This window comes from Lontra canadensis, unplaced genomic scaffold, assembly GCF_010015895.1.
Source record: "Lontra canadensis isolate GAN:19392208 unplaced genomic scaffold, GSC_riverotter_1.0 scaffold63, whole genome shotgun sequence".
Taxonomy (NCBI): Eukaryota; Metazoa; Chordata; class Mammalia; order Carnivora; family Mustelidae; genus Lontra; species Lontra canadensis.
The window spans coordinates 9,117,088-9,133,101 of NW_022631057.1; the positions used below are offsets into that span (position 1 = coordinate 9,117,088).

At 41.7% G+C, this 16,014-nt stretch overlaps 1 protein-coding gene across 10 annotated transcripts in view; it reads left to right on the plus strand.

Annotated features, from left to right (window-relative positions):
• The window catches only part of PPP1R12B (protein phosphatase 1 regulatory subunit 12B), a 211,291-nt gene that overhangs the window by 160,552 nt on the left and 34,725 nt on the right, over positions 1-16,014 (plus strand). The window contains exon 1 of one of the 10 annotated variants that reach the window (XM_032878283.1): positions 10,263-11,055. The exons of the other annotated variants lie outside the window; for them this stretch is intronic. Coding sequence (XP_032734174.1) covers positions 10,954-11,055 — 102 coding nt within the window. The 5' untranslated portion in view covers positions 10,263-10,953. Of the gene's footprint in view, positions 1-10,262; positions 11,056-16,014 lie in introns of those variants that run through there. 10 annotated transcript variants of the gene reach the window in all.

Consider the following 16,014-nt stretch of genomic DNA (forward strand, 5'->3'; position numbering starts at 1 on the left):
CAGTTTCAACTTAATTGCAAAACACTAAACCTACAAACTAATTTTGGGACAGGTTTCTTAAAGGATCTGTAATAATCCCTTACCCTTAAGTGAGTTTCTGGGATTTAAACTTTTATAACACTGGGACATTATTTACGTGTATGAAAGCAACATGGGAAATGTGCTGTAGACGAATAAAAACCAGTAAACTCCATGCTGGACAACTTGTAGGTCTTATCTCACTTTGCTTCTATGTTCCTACCTTGTACCTCAAAATGGCAGTATCTTCTGCTCCTTTCCTCTGCAACCCGCCAGACTATACACAAGCCTTTTAGTGGTTGTGTTTTGTTGGTCTGATTTTTAGCTTTTATTGCTTTTTCATAAAGAACACATGTCAAAAGCTCTTTATTAAATGGAAAGAATTGCATGACTTCCTTCTGCTCTTTATTTCCTTATATTGTAATGAAGACCGACTGACTCTTCACTCTGCAGTGATTTGTTTCAAAGGAGAAGTTGAGGGTAAGAGAGTCATTTCACAGTAAAATCCCTAATATGTCTGCCTCACTCAAGAGCATCTCCGCAGAAAGAATCATTAAACATGAGTTACCATCGTCCATCTTCCCCATCCTCAAAGAAGGGGGAAGATTTTCATATCACATAAATTAAAAATGAGGATTAAGATGGGAAAATGGGGGGCGCCTGGGTGGCTCAGTGGGTTAAGCCGCTGCCTTCGGCTCAGGTCATGATCTCGGAGTCCTGGGATCGAGCCCCGCATCGGGCTCTCTGCTCAGCAGGGAGCCTGCTTCCTCCTCTCTCTCTGCCTGCCTCTCTGCCTGCTTGTGATCTCTCTATCAAATAAATAAATAAAATCTTTAAAAAAAAAAAAAAAAAAGATGGGAAAATGGAAGGACAAAGGAGTTATGTGACAAAGAACTTCCTGTTCCCTTCAGAACTTCTCATATATCCCTTTTCCCCCAAGTAATGCTTGTGGCCCCTCCAGGTGCCCAGTAGTCAGAACAACAATGGAGGAGTAAGTGCACCGCTCTCACTCTCACTGCTCTTCTGACTTGACTGCGTGCTGGTGATGGTCGCCTTCAGAAACAGCTTATTTGTTCAGTGTGAAATTAGATATTACACTGAGATCATATGGAAGAGTAGGGCTTGATTGGGTTTTTTGACTTTTGTTTTTTATGTTTACAGTTTGTTTTTGTTTTTTTTTTCTAAAGATTTATTTATTTTGAGAGTGCCAGATCGAGGGAGGGGCAGAGGGAGAAGAAGAGACAAAAAAAGAGAGAGAGAGAGAGAAACAAACTCTTCTGAGTGCAGAGCCTGATGCAGGGCTCGATCGCGGGATCCCGAGGTCCTGACCTCAGCCGAAACCAAGAGTCGACTGATCACTCAACCCACTGAGCCACCCAGGTGCCCTTACAGTTCTCTCTCTTTTTTTTTTTTTTTAATTGAAGTATCATTCACCTACAGTGTTATATTAGTTTCAAGTGTACAGCATAGTGATTTGACAATACATCAGGCCATGCCACAGTGAGTATAGTCACCATCTGTCACCATACAAAGTTATTACAGTATTACTGACTACATGCCTGATGCTGTACTTTTCATCTCAGTGACTTATTTCATAACTGGAAGTTTGTACCTCTTAATCCCTTTCACCTGTTTTGGCTACCCCCCAACCCCCTCTCTTCTGGCAACCGTCATCTTGTTCTCTGTATTTATAAATCTGTTCTGTTTTTTTGTTGTTGTGTTTTTTAAATTCCACATGTAAGTGAAATCGTACAGTATTTGTCTATGTTTGACTTATTTCACTAAGCATAATACCCTCTAGGTCCATCCATGTTATAACGAATGACAAGAGTTCATTCTTTTTTATGGCATATAGTATTTTTATTTCTAGGTTTTTGAGAAACCTCTGTAGTGTTTTCCATAGTAGCTGTACTAGTTCACATTCCCACCAACAGGCACGAGGATTCCCGTTTCTTCACGTTCTCACCAACACTTGTTATTTCTTGTTTTTTCTATAATAGCCATTCTGACTGGTGTGAGGTGATAGCTCATTGTGGTGCTAATTATTAATTTTAGCAGTATGGGGCCCTCACTTTGCCATTATGTAAATCTTGAGATTTCCTGTAATCTCTTTGAAGATAACAGTCGTGTCTTAAAGAACTTTATATAACCCTAATAATACCTTGCATGGAGTAAGTACTTAATAGTATTAGATAGATTGGTGGAAGAAAAGTATCAGTTGATGATTAAAAATAAAAATGTTTTCAGGGGCGCCTGGGTGGCTCAGTGGGTTGGGCCTCTGTCTTCGGTTCAGGTCATAGTCTCGGGGTCCTGGGATCAGGTCCCACATCAGGCTCTCTGCTTGGCGGGGAGCCTGCTTCCTCCTCTCTCTCTCTCTGCCTGCCTCTCTGCCTACTTGTGATCTCTCTCTGTCAAATGAATAAATAAAATCTTAAAAAAAATTTTTTTTCAGGATACCAGGGTAGCTAAATCGGTTAAGTGTCTGTGTTCTGCTCAGGTCATGATTGGGATGGAGTCCTGCATCAGGCTCCCTGCTCAGTGGGGAGCCTGCTTCTCCCTCTGCCTGCCGATCCTCCTGCTTGTGCCCTCTCTCTCTCCCTCTCTGACAAATAAATAAATAAATAAAATCTTTTAAAAATAAGTAAGTAAATAAATAATATATTTTCTTTGGCCCTTATATTCATAAATGGTGCTGAAATGATTGCTCTATTTTAAACTCTTAGTTCCAAAAGGAGGAACAGGGATCTTAAACTATTTATAGTTCTTAATTGTTAATATTTGACTCATTACCTTGTTCCCTAAATCTAAACTAAAATACTGTATAATGGGCACCTGGGTGGCTCAGTGGGTTAAAGCCTCTGCCTTCATCTCAGGTCATGATCTCAGGGTCCTGGGATTGAGCCCCGCATTGGGCTCTCTGCTCTGCGGGGAGCCTACCTCCCCCCTCTCTCTGCCTGCCTCTCTGCCTACTTGTGATCTCTCTCTCTCTCTGTTAAATAAATAAAATCTTTTAAAAAAAATAAATAAATGAAATACTGTATATTGTGGCTACTTAGAAGTTTATAAACTAAGCTACCAAAAAAAAAATTGATTTGCTGAAACCAGCATAAAAATTTTTTTGGAAGACTAGGTAATGTCTGCCAATTTAACAATGTCCTTTAAGCTTTGAAGACCTTGTGGTTTGGAAGCCATGCTTACCTTCCAAGAGGAACTTTCCTATGCTTTTTTTTTCTTTTTTTTTTTTTTTTTAAGATTTTGTTTATTTGAGAGAGAGGGAGAGATCACAAGCAGGGGGAGGGGCAAAGGGAGAGAGAAAAGCAGACTCCCTGCAGAGCGGGGAGCCTGCCACGAGGCTCAATCCCAGGACCCTGGGATTATTACCTGAGCCAAAGGCAGACACTTAACTGACTAAGCCACCCAGGCGCCCCCTACTTTTACTACATCTGATGAAATGGGTGATGGGAAAGGATTCTTTTGGCACTATGCCAAAAATAGAATTTTAGAGATTAAAGTTCTAAATGATTGAGTTTCAGGTGTGGGACCCCATCAGTAAAATCTAGGCCTGATGTTTCTGACTATAGTCATACAACATTTATTTATTGACTTAAACATCTCATAGTTCAGGCTCAAATCTGATATTCACAAGTGCTAATAGGTCATCCCCTTCGCCAGAAGCACTTCAGAACTTAATTCTGTTACTGTATTTCCTTTTTTTAACAAAAGAGCTTGGAAGGTATAGATAGGGACCATTTGAGATTGTGAAACCACTCAGAGATCATTTTCATTTTAAAAGTGACTAGTTCTAAGAGATTAGTTTTTCAATGATAAAATAAAGCCTCTGTGGGTTTTACAATCTAATAGAATTATGAGGTCTAGGGGCGTCTGGGTCGCTCGGTGGGTTAAAGCCTCTTCCTTCAGCTCAGGTCATGATCCCAGGATCCTGGGATTGAGCCCCGCATCGGGCTCTCTGCTCCGAGAGGAGCCTGCTTCCTCCTCTCTCTCTGCCTGCCTCCCTGCCTACCCTATCAAATAAATAAATAAAATCTTAAAAAAAAAAAGAATTATGAGGTTTACTTTAAGCAGTTGTTCGTAGTTGATACATAATTTGCAGGTGTATCCACGCCCTTCCAATTCACATCCATTTACGTTTGTCTACTGTGCCCTCAGGAATTTTAAAAAACTAGTTTGGCTCTGAACCAAAGAGCAAATTATGTTCTTTCTAGCTGGCTATTGTCTCACCTGTGTCTTCACATTCTCTCTGTCCTTATATACTCTTAGTCCTTGCCCTATTCAAAATCTTTACCAGATGAAGTTTAAAAAAATATATATTTTTAATCTCTCCTGGGTAAACATCAGGACCCCTTCTATAGGCTCCTAGTCTGTGTGGAAGAACAAATACAACAAGCAGAGTATCTAAAATGTTTTTTTTTTCTGTGAACTTAATAATACCATGTTTAATACCCAAAATGTAATATGCTTAACAAATTCTAACTACAGTCTCCCTGTTCATATGGTAATGAACACTGTTGATCTTGAATTATCGGTTTATTGGGGAAAGGGGGGAATCTGAGTCCTTCAACTAGGAAAAAAAAAAAAAGTTGGAATTCCAAGCATACCTGTTTGAGATGATAATCAGGGGTGTACTGATTCCTTTAGTTAAAGCCCTTCAGTGACATTCAAGGAATCTCCATTCGTGCCTTAGACCACACAGAGGATTTGCAGGGTGCATTTGGGTAGTCTTAGTGTTTGTAAGGTGAAACTCTGACAGTCTGACACTAGAGATGTTTCTGGGAAATTTATCAGCCATAATGAAATCATTCTCTGGTGTTTGTCCACCAAATCCCACCAAAAAAGAAAATTTTATTTAGTAAGTAGTGACTTCTTGTAGTATTTTCAGATTTTACTGATCAAGCAATATAATATTGGGTCAAATTGAGTTCAAAGCACATATCTTTTGCCAGTTTGATAACTCAACAATGAGAGTCCTATCATACCAGAGTAGAAACTACTCTTTGGCTTCTCCCCAGTGAAGGACTTGTACTGGCTCTTTGTTCTTTGCTTTCAGACTTTTTGACCATGACCCACAGTAAGAAATCCATTTTACACTGTGATCCAGGATACGTATAGATGTATTCTGTCTAACAGAAACAATGGTTCCATGAAAGCATACCCTTACTCCATGTGTAATATACTCTGGCATTTGCTATTCTTTTTCACTTTTTTTTTTTTAAGATTTTATTTATTTATTTGACAAGCAGAGATCACAAGTAGGCAGAGAGGCAGGTAGAGAGAGAGAAAGGGAAGCAGGCTCCCTGCTGAGCAGAGAGCCTGATGTGGGACTCAGTCCTAGGACCCTGGGATCACTACCCGAGCCGAAGGCAGAGGCCTTAGCCCACTGAGCCACCCAGGCACCCCTCTGTTTCACTTTTTATTGATCTGGTTTGTGAACCACTAAGTTGATTGATTCATGGTCACGTAATGAATCTCACTTAGTTCATTGTGCTTTAGCCCAAGTGATTGCTTACTGCCATTAACAAATCCAGTTCTTTGGTGAATGCAAAATCTTAATTATATCTGTAATGAGAGACTGTGTTTTGGAAGTTCTTTGGAGAGGGGCGCCTGGGTGGCTCAGTGGGTTAAGCCTCTGCCTTAGGCTCAGGTCATGATCTCAGGGTTCTGGGATCAAGCCCCGCATCGGGCTCTCTGCTCAGCAGGGAGTCTGCTTCCCTCCTCTCTGTCTGCCTGCCTCTCTGCCTACTTGTAATCTCCATCTGTCAAATAAATAAATAAAATCTTTAAAAAAAAAAAAAAAGAAAGTTCTTTGGAGTTAAAAGACGTTACCTCATTTGCCCCCATTTCCCACCCTCATAATACGAAAGCACTGGGTGGGTATTTTTTAACTTTTTATTTTGAAACAATTTCAAACTTACCGAAATATTTTAAGAATAATACAGGGGCGGGGGGTGCCGGGGTGGCTCAGTGGGTTGAGCCTCTGCCTTTGGCTCAGGTCGTAATCTTGAGGTCCTGGGATCGAGCCCCGCATCGGGTGCTCTGCTTGGCAGGGAGCCTGTTTCCCCCTCTCTCTCTGCCTGCCTCTCTGCCTACTTGTGATCTCTCTCTCTCTCAAATAAATAAAATCCTTTAAAAAATAAAATTAATTAATTTAAAAAAGAAAAAAAGAATAGTACAGGAGCACCTGGCTGGCTTGGTCGATTAAGCGTCTGACTTCAGTTCATTTGTGATCCTGGGAAGGAGCCCTGTGTCAAGCTCCCTGCTCAGCCTGGAGTCTGCTTGTCCCTCTGCTCCTTCCCCTCTCGTGCTTGCTCGTTCGCTCTCTCTCTCTCTCAAATAAATAAAATCTTTTTAAAAAATAGTCCAAAACCCTTATATATTCTTCACCCAGAAACCACATTCAAATTTCTCCACTTGTCCCAATGATGTTCTCTGTAGCAGAAGGATCCAGTACAGGATCACACATTAGACCTGATTCTCATGTCTCTCTAGTTTGATCTTTCCCTTGCCTTTCATGATGTTGTTTTTGGGGTTTTGTTTTGTTTTGTTTTAAAGATTTTATTTATTTATTTGACAGAAAGTGAAAGCACACAAGCAGGGGGAAAGGGAGAGGGAAAAGCAGTCTCCCTGCTGAGTGGGGAGTACAACACAGGGGCGTGATCCCAGGACCCTGAAGGCAGACTCTTAACTGACTGAGCCACCCAGGCACCCCAACCTTGGTATTTTTTAAGATAACAGGCCTGTCATGTATGTCCTTCAATTTGGGCCCAGTGGTTCCTCGTAAGTATACCCAATTTATGCCTTTTTTACCGTGTCACAAAAGTGATCCTTTGCTCTGCTCATTGTGCTCTAACAATTTGTCCAACTACTGGCAGTGCTGAGCTTTGGTCACCTGATTAAGGTAGTGTCCGCTAGGTTTCTCCACAGTAAAGCTCCCTTTTCCTCCTTTGTGATTAATAAATATTTTATGAGGCGATACTGTGAGATTGTGTAAAATCTAGTTCCTCATCCTATATTTATCTATCTTTGGTATCCACTATGTTCTTTCTTGGATTGATTTTGCAGAATGGTCATTTTTCTAATTTCATTACTACTTCTCCATTTATTAGTAGGCATTCTATTGTAAGGAAGAACTTTCTGTCCTCCTTTCTTTTTATCATTCATTTATTTATATTAATGTGTGCTCATGGGTTCCTATTTTGTTCAGTGGGTTGTAACTTCTCACTACTATTATTTATTTTGATGCTCAGATTGTTTCAGGTTTGGCTTTTTTTTTTTTTTTTTTAAGATTTTTATTTTCTTGAGAGAGAGAGAGAGAGAGTGAGAGCAGGAACACAAGCAGGGAGAGTGGGAGAGGGAGAAACAGGCTTCCTGCCTAGGAGGGAGCCCAATGTGGGGCTCGATCCCAGGATCCTGGGATCATAACCTGAGCTGAAGGCACATGCTTAACAACGAAGCCACCCAGGTGCCCCCAGGTTTGGCTTTTTAAGCAGGTCTCCGTGTCCTTTGGTCATGTTCCCATTATTGTAAAGTGCTTCCTTACTTTCTGACACAAGAGACCCAGGCTCATTTTCTATCCCTGCGCCAACTCTGGAATTAAGTCATTTCTCCAGGGAGCCCCATTCCTAATGGAGAGTGGCATGTAGAAACAACGATCTGGGCACTAGATGTGCAAAATGCTGCTAGAGTGTCAGTCTTCCCACATGTCTCAGTGCACAGAGGAAGGAAATACACATATAGATGCATTTACTTAGACACATATGCACACACACATCCTTGCGTATTTTTTTTTAAGATTTTTATTTATTTATTTGACAGAGGGAGAGAGATCACAGGTAGGCACAGAGGCAGGCAGAGAGAGGGAGGGAAGCAGGTTCTCTGCTGAGCAGAGAGCTCAATGTGGGGCTTGATCCCAGGACCCTGAGATCATGACCTGAGCTGAAGGCAGAGGCTTAACCCACGGAGCCACCCAGGTGCCCCACATTCTTACATCTTTCATTATTTATGTCTGTATATATTGTAGATCACTTGTTCACACCGGTACCTTCAGTCCTGCGTATCACAAGGTTTATCCTAGGTTTCCCTTTGCTCTTATTTATACCTGCCTTCGTCAACATTGAGAAACCTAGCCCCCATTAGCCTTAATATGTTTGTTTATTTGCTCAACCCTCCTGTATAAAGCCAATCCCCTAACTAGACCAGGTTATTGCCTCTTGGTGTTGAGAAGATCAGGTGAGATAACGTATGTTAAAACACTTTTTTCCCCTAAGATTTTATGTTTTTATTTGAGAGACAGAGAGTGAACAAGAGAGCATGAGTCGGGGGAAGGGGCTGCAGGAAAGGGAGAAGCAGGGAACCCTTTTCGGGGATTGATCCCAGAACTCTGGGATCATGACCCATGCTGAAGTCAGACGCCGAACCAACTGAGCCACCCAGGTACCCCAAAACACTTTAAAATATAAAAGAGTTTACCACTGCCTAGAAGTTGACACAAGAAAGAAAGAAAAAGAGACAGGAATAATAGTTGGGAGTAGTAGGCTTTTACATTTCCTGTTTAGTTGCCAAGGAGTAATGAAATCACTGTATAAACCTTACAGAAACAGGTCAGAAACTGACTGATCAGACTTGTTCTTGCCATGACTGTCTTTTCTTTTTTTTTTTTTTTTAAGATTTTATTTATTTATTTGACAGGCGGAGATCACAAGTAGGCAGAGGCAGGCAGAAAGAGAAGAAGGGAAGCAGGCTCCCTGCTGAGCAGAGAGCCCGATGTGGGGCTCAATCCCAGGACCCTGGGATAATGACCTGAGCCGAAGTCAGAGGCTTTAACCCACTGAGCCACCCAGGCACCCCTTGCCATGTCTTTGAGGAATAATGTAACTTGATGACTTTCATTCTTCCAAGTGAAAAAGTATCCCTCCTAATCCTTCCCTAGACAATCATGCTTGTTATGGGACTGTTACTATTTTGGTTTACATCAATATTTCTTTTCTAAGTGAAGAGATGTAATAGAGAAAAACTCACTCTTATCAGATGAGATTAATTGTGTAAGTAGGATCTAAAATGTAAGATTCATAGATCTGAATTCCCAAGATAATTGGCCTTTCAGACACAATATAGTTCTGTTTTGTGGTAGAATTAATCAGTCTTCTTAAGTTTTTTTAGATTGGGAATGAATTAAGACCTCTTCTAATAAACCCTTGTCAGACCAACCCCCAAGTAGCTGATCACTTCCCTTCATTTAATTTCACAAAATTTGTCATAAGAATAAAGAAAATGTCAAGATAATTAGAGGAAAAAAGAGTGACATGCTGGGAAGATTTGAAGGAAAAAGTATAAATTTTGTGTAGGAAAAGGAAGGGCAGGATAGAGTTTCCAAGAGCCCAGAGACAAGTGAGTTGTCACTTTGGGGCTAAACCCACTGGCTTAGAAAGCATTTGGCCTAGAAATGTTGGATAGGGTAGTGATGACAACAGAGTGCAAAAGATTAAATTTGAGATGTTTCAAGGCCAAATCCAAAAACCTTCAACACTAAGAAAATAAATTCCTTTCTTTTTAACTCTTAGTTGTGCCTGTGGGTAACTCAGTCCTGTAGTCTTGCGTTTCCGCTCCTGTCTCTGCTTTCTCTCTTCATTTCTGACCCTTTCTTTCCCCTTACCTGAGCCCCTTTCCTGTCTTGTTCTTCCCTGATTGCAGCATTTTGGAAAACTCTCTGGTAAGCTGTATACTCAGAGACTCAGCCATTAAAGTCTCTACTGTACAAAGAGCTTCCTTTGCAGTGGGCCAGAGTTTCAGTTTGCTGGGCTCCCTTGTGCAGCCAGAATGACATGTCATTAAAATGAAACATAAAGGGCCTGAAGGTGCTCTGACTGATGTGTCTGTCAGGGCTTTGTTACTGAAGAGATCCAGAAGTTGAAAAGTCCCCATTCTCATATTTAGCTCACTGTTTGGAGAAATCAGCGTTGAAACTGCAGCTCACTCTAACTGAAATAGTGGATACCAGAAGGTTTGGTGGGGTTCGCCCCTGAGAGTGTCCCCAGAGAGCCTCCCTTTATTCCTAGAAGCTGGCAGCTTTCTTTTCCTCCTGCAAGTGGCAACCCGAATTCTGAGTTGAAAGTGAATCTTTGCCCTTGGCTCTTCTCCAGCATTCCTCGCTGAGCGAATAGGGATTTGGAATGTCAGAAAATAGAAGAGGGGAGGGGAAAAGATGTGTGTATGACTGTGAGTGTTTATATGTAAAAGCAGCTTCGTCTGGGAGGACTTCGGGAAACTTGACTTCCTCCGATTGCTTCCTTCTCATAAACTCTTGGTTCCTTATTTGTGTTTTGTTTTTTGTTTTTTGTTTTTTTAAGTTGTTTAATCTGAATTATCACGGCAGTTCTAAACCCCTTCCAGCCCAGTGGAGTCAAGCTAAGGAAAAACAGCATGATTTCCAGAGGATTTCTCTTTCTTCCCTCTGGATAAAGTGACGGTAATTCGTCCCAGGCTCGTCTCCGGCAGGATCCAAGGTCGTCTTTCCTCTGGGATTTAATCCGGTGTCATCGGGAAACTAGAGTCAGGTTTTATTGGGGAGCAAGTCTCACCAAGAAGTGTCCTTTTGGGAGAATCAAGGACTCGATCTAGGCAGAAAAGGTGTGGCTCAGCGCAGTACCCTGCATGGTAAGCTACCAGTCCCGAGCAGTTGTGGTTGAAGCTGGACTGAAAATATTGATGGAACACGCTTCTCAGACTCTGTTTAACTGTGGACTGGTTCAGAGCGCAAGACTATAATTTACAGGGTGGCTTTTATCCTTTATTTAGTTCTATCCAAAGTCTTCTCACATCAAGTCAAAAGGAGAGATTCTGGGAGGGTAACCTGCAGGGCCAGTTTCCCAGCGTTGTGTGAAGAATCCAGCTGTTGAGTGTCTGTCTCCATCCTGAGGAACCATGTCCTCTTTATACACCCGAAGTAAAGAATTCACTCGGAATAGGAAATCTCAGTCTGATTCTCCCCCAGCATCTCCCTCCCCGACTGCCAAGACACTCCGAGTAAGCAGCATTTTATTTACATATGTTCCTAGTTGTGTCAAAGGTGGAGAATGTGTGTGTGTAACTTGGGGAATTAAGTTTAGAGCAAAGGCATTTCGGAGCATATGGGAATCGGTAGAGGAAAAAAGGAAAATTTGCAAGTAAAGACCGTTTATGTTTTTCTGCAGGAGGTTATGGTTCACAATACTTAACTGTAGTCTTAAGTGAAAGCAGATTTAACTATGTCAGACTACAGTTTCTGTCTTTTAGCTTTCAACCATCAGTTGGTAAGCTGTCTGACAGATTTTAGAGTCCTTGTCACTGTATCTGACACGCATTTCTTAATTTCTGTGGCTGTTTTTAGTTGCTCCCTTTCCTGTTTATTTTGTGGGTCAATACTATACTTCTAGAGAAAAAGCTCCCAAATGGTCATGAGACTATATACATTAAACTTCAGTTATATGCAAGTTCCTCGTGAATGTGAGAGAGAATATGCCCTTGCCTGTTTTATGTGTCCGTTGAGTGATAGAGAGAAAAAACAAAACAGAGCAAGGAATTATGGACACTTGGAGTCTTTCTTACTCCTCAGTCACCATCAGGAAGTTTCCTGCTTATAACTGCAAAGAAAGAACTCCTAGCTATTGACAACCAGCTGTACGGAGGTGTTTGAAATGTCCTAGGCAGATCCACTTGAGTTTTTTCTCAAGTGCATATTTCTGTGGAAGCAATTTGCATCCGATTTAGTGTCTGCCTCCGTAGGAAACTGACAAAAGCGAGGACTGTTACCAATAGCAAGCGATGAGAAGCCCAATCGGCATATTAGGTAGTAGGCAAGGTAGCAGTTCCTTCTAGGGAACAAGATTGAGCTCTATTGTATATACAGAATAACAAGCATGATGGTCACAGCTTCCTTATTTGGGGAGCTGTGGGGGAAATATCTGCGAGAAACCAGAATTGACTGCTACATTTCTGAGTTATTTTATATTCATTTTCAGTGTCTTTCTCATGGGATAAATTACCATGGAGTGGCATTTGGTGTGTGACATGTTGGTCTAGGACATCAGCTTGGGATGTTTAATTACCGGAATACCAAAAGGATTTTGTTAGAAAGCTCTTTCATTCATGACTTCTTTCTGTGAGAGGACTGGGAGGCTCCAGGGTATATGTCATCCTTGTTGAGTTCTGGGAGAGTTCCATAGGCTGCTGCCTTTCCTTTCTAGGAAGCCACAGAGTATGGGGCACCATGGGGGCTCAGCTGGTTGCGTGTCCAACTCTTGGTTTCAGCTCAGGTCATGGTCTCAGTGTCGTGGGATAGAGCCTTGTTTGAGCTCCATACTGAGCATGGAGCCTACTTGGGGTTCTCTCTCCTTCTCCCTGTGCCTCGCCCCCTGCATACACATGCGCTCTCCCTCTCTCTTTCTCTCAATTAATTAATATTGATTAAAAATAAAAGACTATAAACATACAGTTATTTAAAAAGAAGCAACAGCAGCCACAGAATGCTTTCCCCTCAACAGCTGTTGGGTACTTTTTGGTGGCCTCCAACTGAGGTCCACAAAATGGAGCACTTTTACTTCAGTAGTGTGTCCCTTTGTTCCTGTCCCTCTTACCAAACTTGGCAGTACGTCTGGTGTAAAGAACCCATCGTTAACATTTGTTCACTGCTGTAACCACAGTTCCCAGAGCACTCAGCAAAATCTGTTTGGTGACACACGTGCCTTTTTCCTTTTCTCTTTGAACCCATTTCTTCTTCACGGTTAAGTACTACTTTCTTCTTGTCTCAGTCCTCATAGCTGTCATCCACTGTTTCCAGCCTCTTTCCATCACCCCCCCCCCATTCCCTGACTTTTTAGACAGAGGTCACTATGGGACGGAATTTGAAAATTTGGATTTACAGGAAACCAGCACATGGATGGCCTTAATAAGAGACCGTGTCCCAATGTTAGTGGTCAGTGGCTGTGGATTCCCATAATAGCATCTGCTTACTGTGACTAGCTTCTAGGTCCACACAGCCTTGGGCTCTACTCTGGAGACTGTTGATTTTTGTATATCATTCATTTTCTGTTACATTGCTTGTGTCTTTACTGTCTGAGAGAGTGAAGGATATGCAAGACTAATTTGGAGGCTGAATGGGTTACAAAACTAGGATTTATCTCCGAAGAGCCCCCTGTAGCCTAGTTTACTGTCACGTCCTAACTAACTAGGGTGCTAACTGGTTTTGAATGCTGTGACCATCGCGCCTCTCACTCTGTATGTGGTGCTCTTTAATGACTAGTGTTGTGGTGGCGATGTTGTGCTCATTTGCCTTCTGATGCCCAGTTATTTTCACTGGCTGCTGCTACACCATCATTACCTCATTTCACCCCTAGCCACCCTGAAAGGTGAGTGTTGCTCTCACCATTTTACATGTGAGGAGACTGAGATACAAGGAAGAGAAGTGGCTTCCCCACATCACTCAGCTAGTAAGCAGCAGAGCGTGGTCTCTCTGACCTCAAAACCCATATTTATCCACAACACTGGTTTCATACCAAGTACATTAGAAGGTTAAGGACATTCTAGAGTCAAAGATGACAGTTAAAAGCTTGGGTATCTGTGGGAATCCAAAATTCAGGAATAATGAGGACCCAGAAAACTGAAATTGCAGGAAGGAGGAAGGCGGTATCTGTAGACCAATGGAGGGAATTGACAGACTACTGATTTTCCCACGCCTGATTCTCGAATCCTAGTCAGAGCATATGGAAACATGGACCCCATAGAGCCTGAGACCGTGTGGGCTACAGGTCTTCATATTTCTCTTAGAGGCAGAAATACTTGAGTAAGGATGCAAGGACATGTCTGTGTGCATCTCAGAGTTAGGATCGGAACACCTCTCGTTCTCCCCATGCAAACTTGTGTACCTTCGGTTTTCTGCTAAAAGTTGCACAAAGAAGCCAACATTTTTCGAAACAAATGATTGAAATTTTGAGCCAGCGTATAAATATTTATGATTTTTTCTTACTATTGCTAAACAGGCTAAATATTAAAAGCTTTCGTATAAGGAAAATGCTCTCAAAGGGAATTTTTAAATAATGGCTATTCACAGGGGAGCATGTTTTGGACCCCTTGCTCTTAGCCGGATGTTCGAGCAGCAGCTTGGGCAGACTGTAAACTGTAACTCAAACAGGTATGATTTTTAACTCGAGAAAACAAACAACAGGATGATTTCTCAGTACTAGAAAACTGAAACTCTCTTATCATACCTTTACTTTTCAACTCTCATCAGCTTCTGATCCTTTTAACATGACGTAATTCTGTGTTTCTGTACTTGGCAAACTAGGACCCTTTTTAATAGTATAAAAATGTAATAATGGGGGCGCCTAGGTGGCTCAGTCAGTTAAGCGTCTGCCTTCGGCTCAGGTCATGATCCCAGCATCCTGGGATGGAGCCCCACATCAGGCTCCCTGCTCAGCAGGAAGTCTGCTTCTCCCTCTCCCACCCCTCTGCTTGTGTTCCTTCTCTCACTGTGTCTCTGTCAAATAAATAAATAAAATCTTTAAGAAAAAATGTAATGCTGGCCTAGAGATTAAAGGACTAGTATTCTCCCTAATGAAAAATCACTAGCATATGGAAGATAGTATGTGTCTTAACCAGCTAAGATTTTACTTCCTCTAATTTGTATTTCGAAAATAATATTTTTCATTCTCTGAACACAAAATTACACCGTTAAACATGGTTTTTAAAAATATACCCCTCTCTTTCCATAACAAAAATATCCATCATCCATTCTTTTAGTATCCTCACCGCGCTCTAAAATGGCTATGTCCTGGCATTGAGGCCCTTGTGGAGGCCTGCTTCTCCCTCTCCCTTTGTCTCCCTGCCCTGCTTGTGCTCTCTCTCTTTGTCTCTCTAATAAATAAAATCTTGAAAAAGAGAAAAGAAAAGTTGTCTGAGTCAGCCTGGAAGTTGTTCTGTTTTCCCTGAGTAAAAAAATCAGAGATGAGTAGATCTGTTATTCAGGGAGCTCCACAAATTTTAGAGACAAAAGAGATGTTGACCTAGTGTGAAAGCCCAAAAACTTGTTTTAAAAAAAAATAATTTCACTGTTCAGGGTCAACAGAGACCAAAACAGCAATATTAAGAGCATACCATTGAGAATAGTCATTTTATTTTTTAAAAAAGATTTTATTTATTTGAGAAAGGGTGAGAGAGAGAGAGAGCACAAGCTCGGGGGAGAGGCAGAGGGAGAAGGAGAAGCAGACTTCTGGCTGAGCAGGGAGTCTGATGTGGAGCTCAGTCCCAGCATCCTGGGATCATGACCTAAGCGGAAGGCAGACACTTAACAGACTGAGCTACCCAGGTGCCCCAATTCACTCAAATTTCTAATGGGAACCACACCAGTGATTTATATATGAGAATTTGAAGGCTTAGCCTCTGTTCTCACACTCTGAAACAACTACGTGAGGTGCTGGCTTCACACAATTAGTAGAAAAACTTCCTTTTGGGCTGCCTGGGTAGCTCAGTGGATTAAGTCTCTGCCTTCAGCTCAGGTCATGATCTCAGGGTCCTGGGATCGAGCCCCACATCAGGCTCCCTGCTCAGTAGGGAGCCTGCTTCCCTCTCTTTCTCTTTCTCTCTCTCTGCCTACTTGTGGTCTCTCTCTATCAAATAAATAAATAAAATCTTTAAAAAACAAAAATAAAACTTCCTTTTGATGTAATTTTCATTGAAAATTGAAAAAATAATAATTCTGAACTACAAATCCATTAAACACCTCTAGCTCTTGCTTTTTCCTCAGCATTTATATTATCGGGTCTCAAGTATATAAATTCTGTTAACTTAGAAATTAGTCAATTTAGATGGCTTAGCAGTTCTGAATCATCTTGAAAACAAGAGCCAGGTAATCAATCATTGGTCAGTGGTCTCAAATTATTATTTGCTGGGCCGCCTGGGTGGCTCGGTGGGTTAAAGCCTCTGCCTTCGGCTCAGGTCATGATCCCAGGA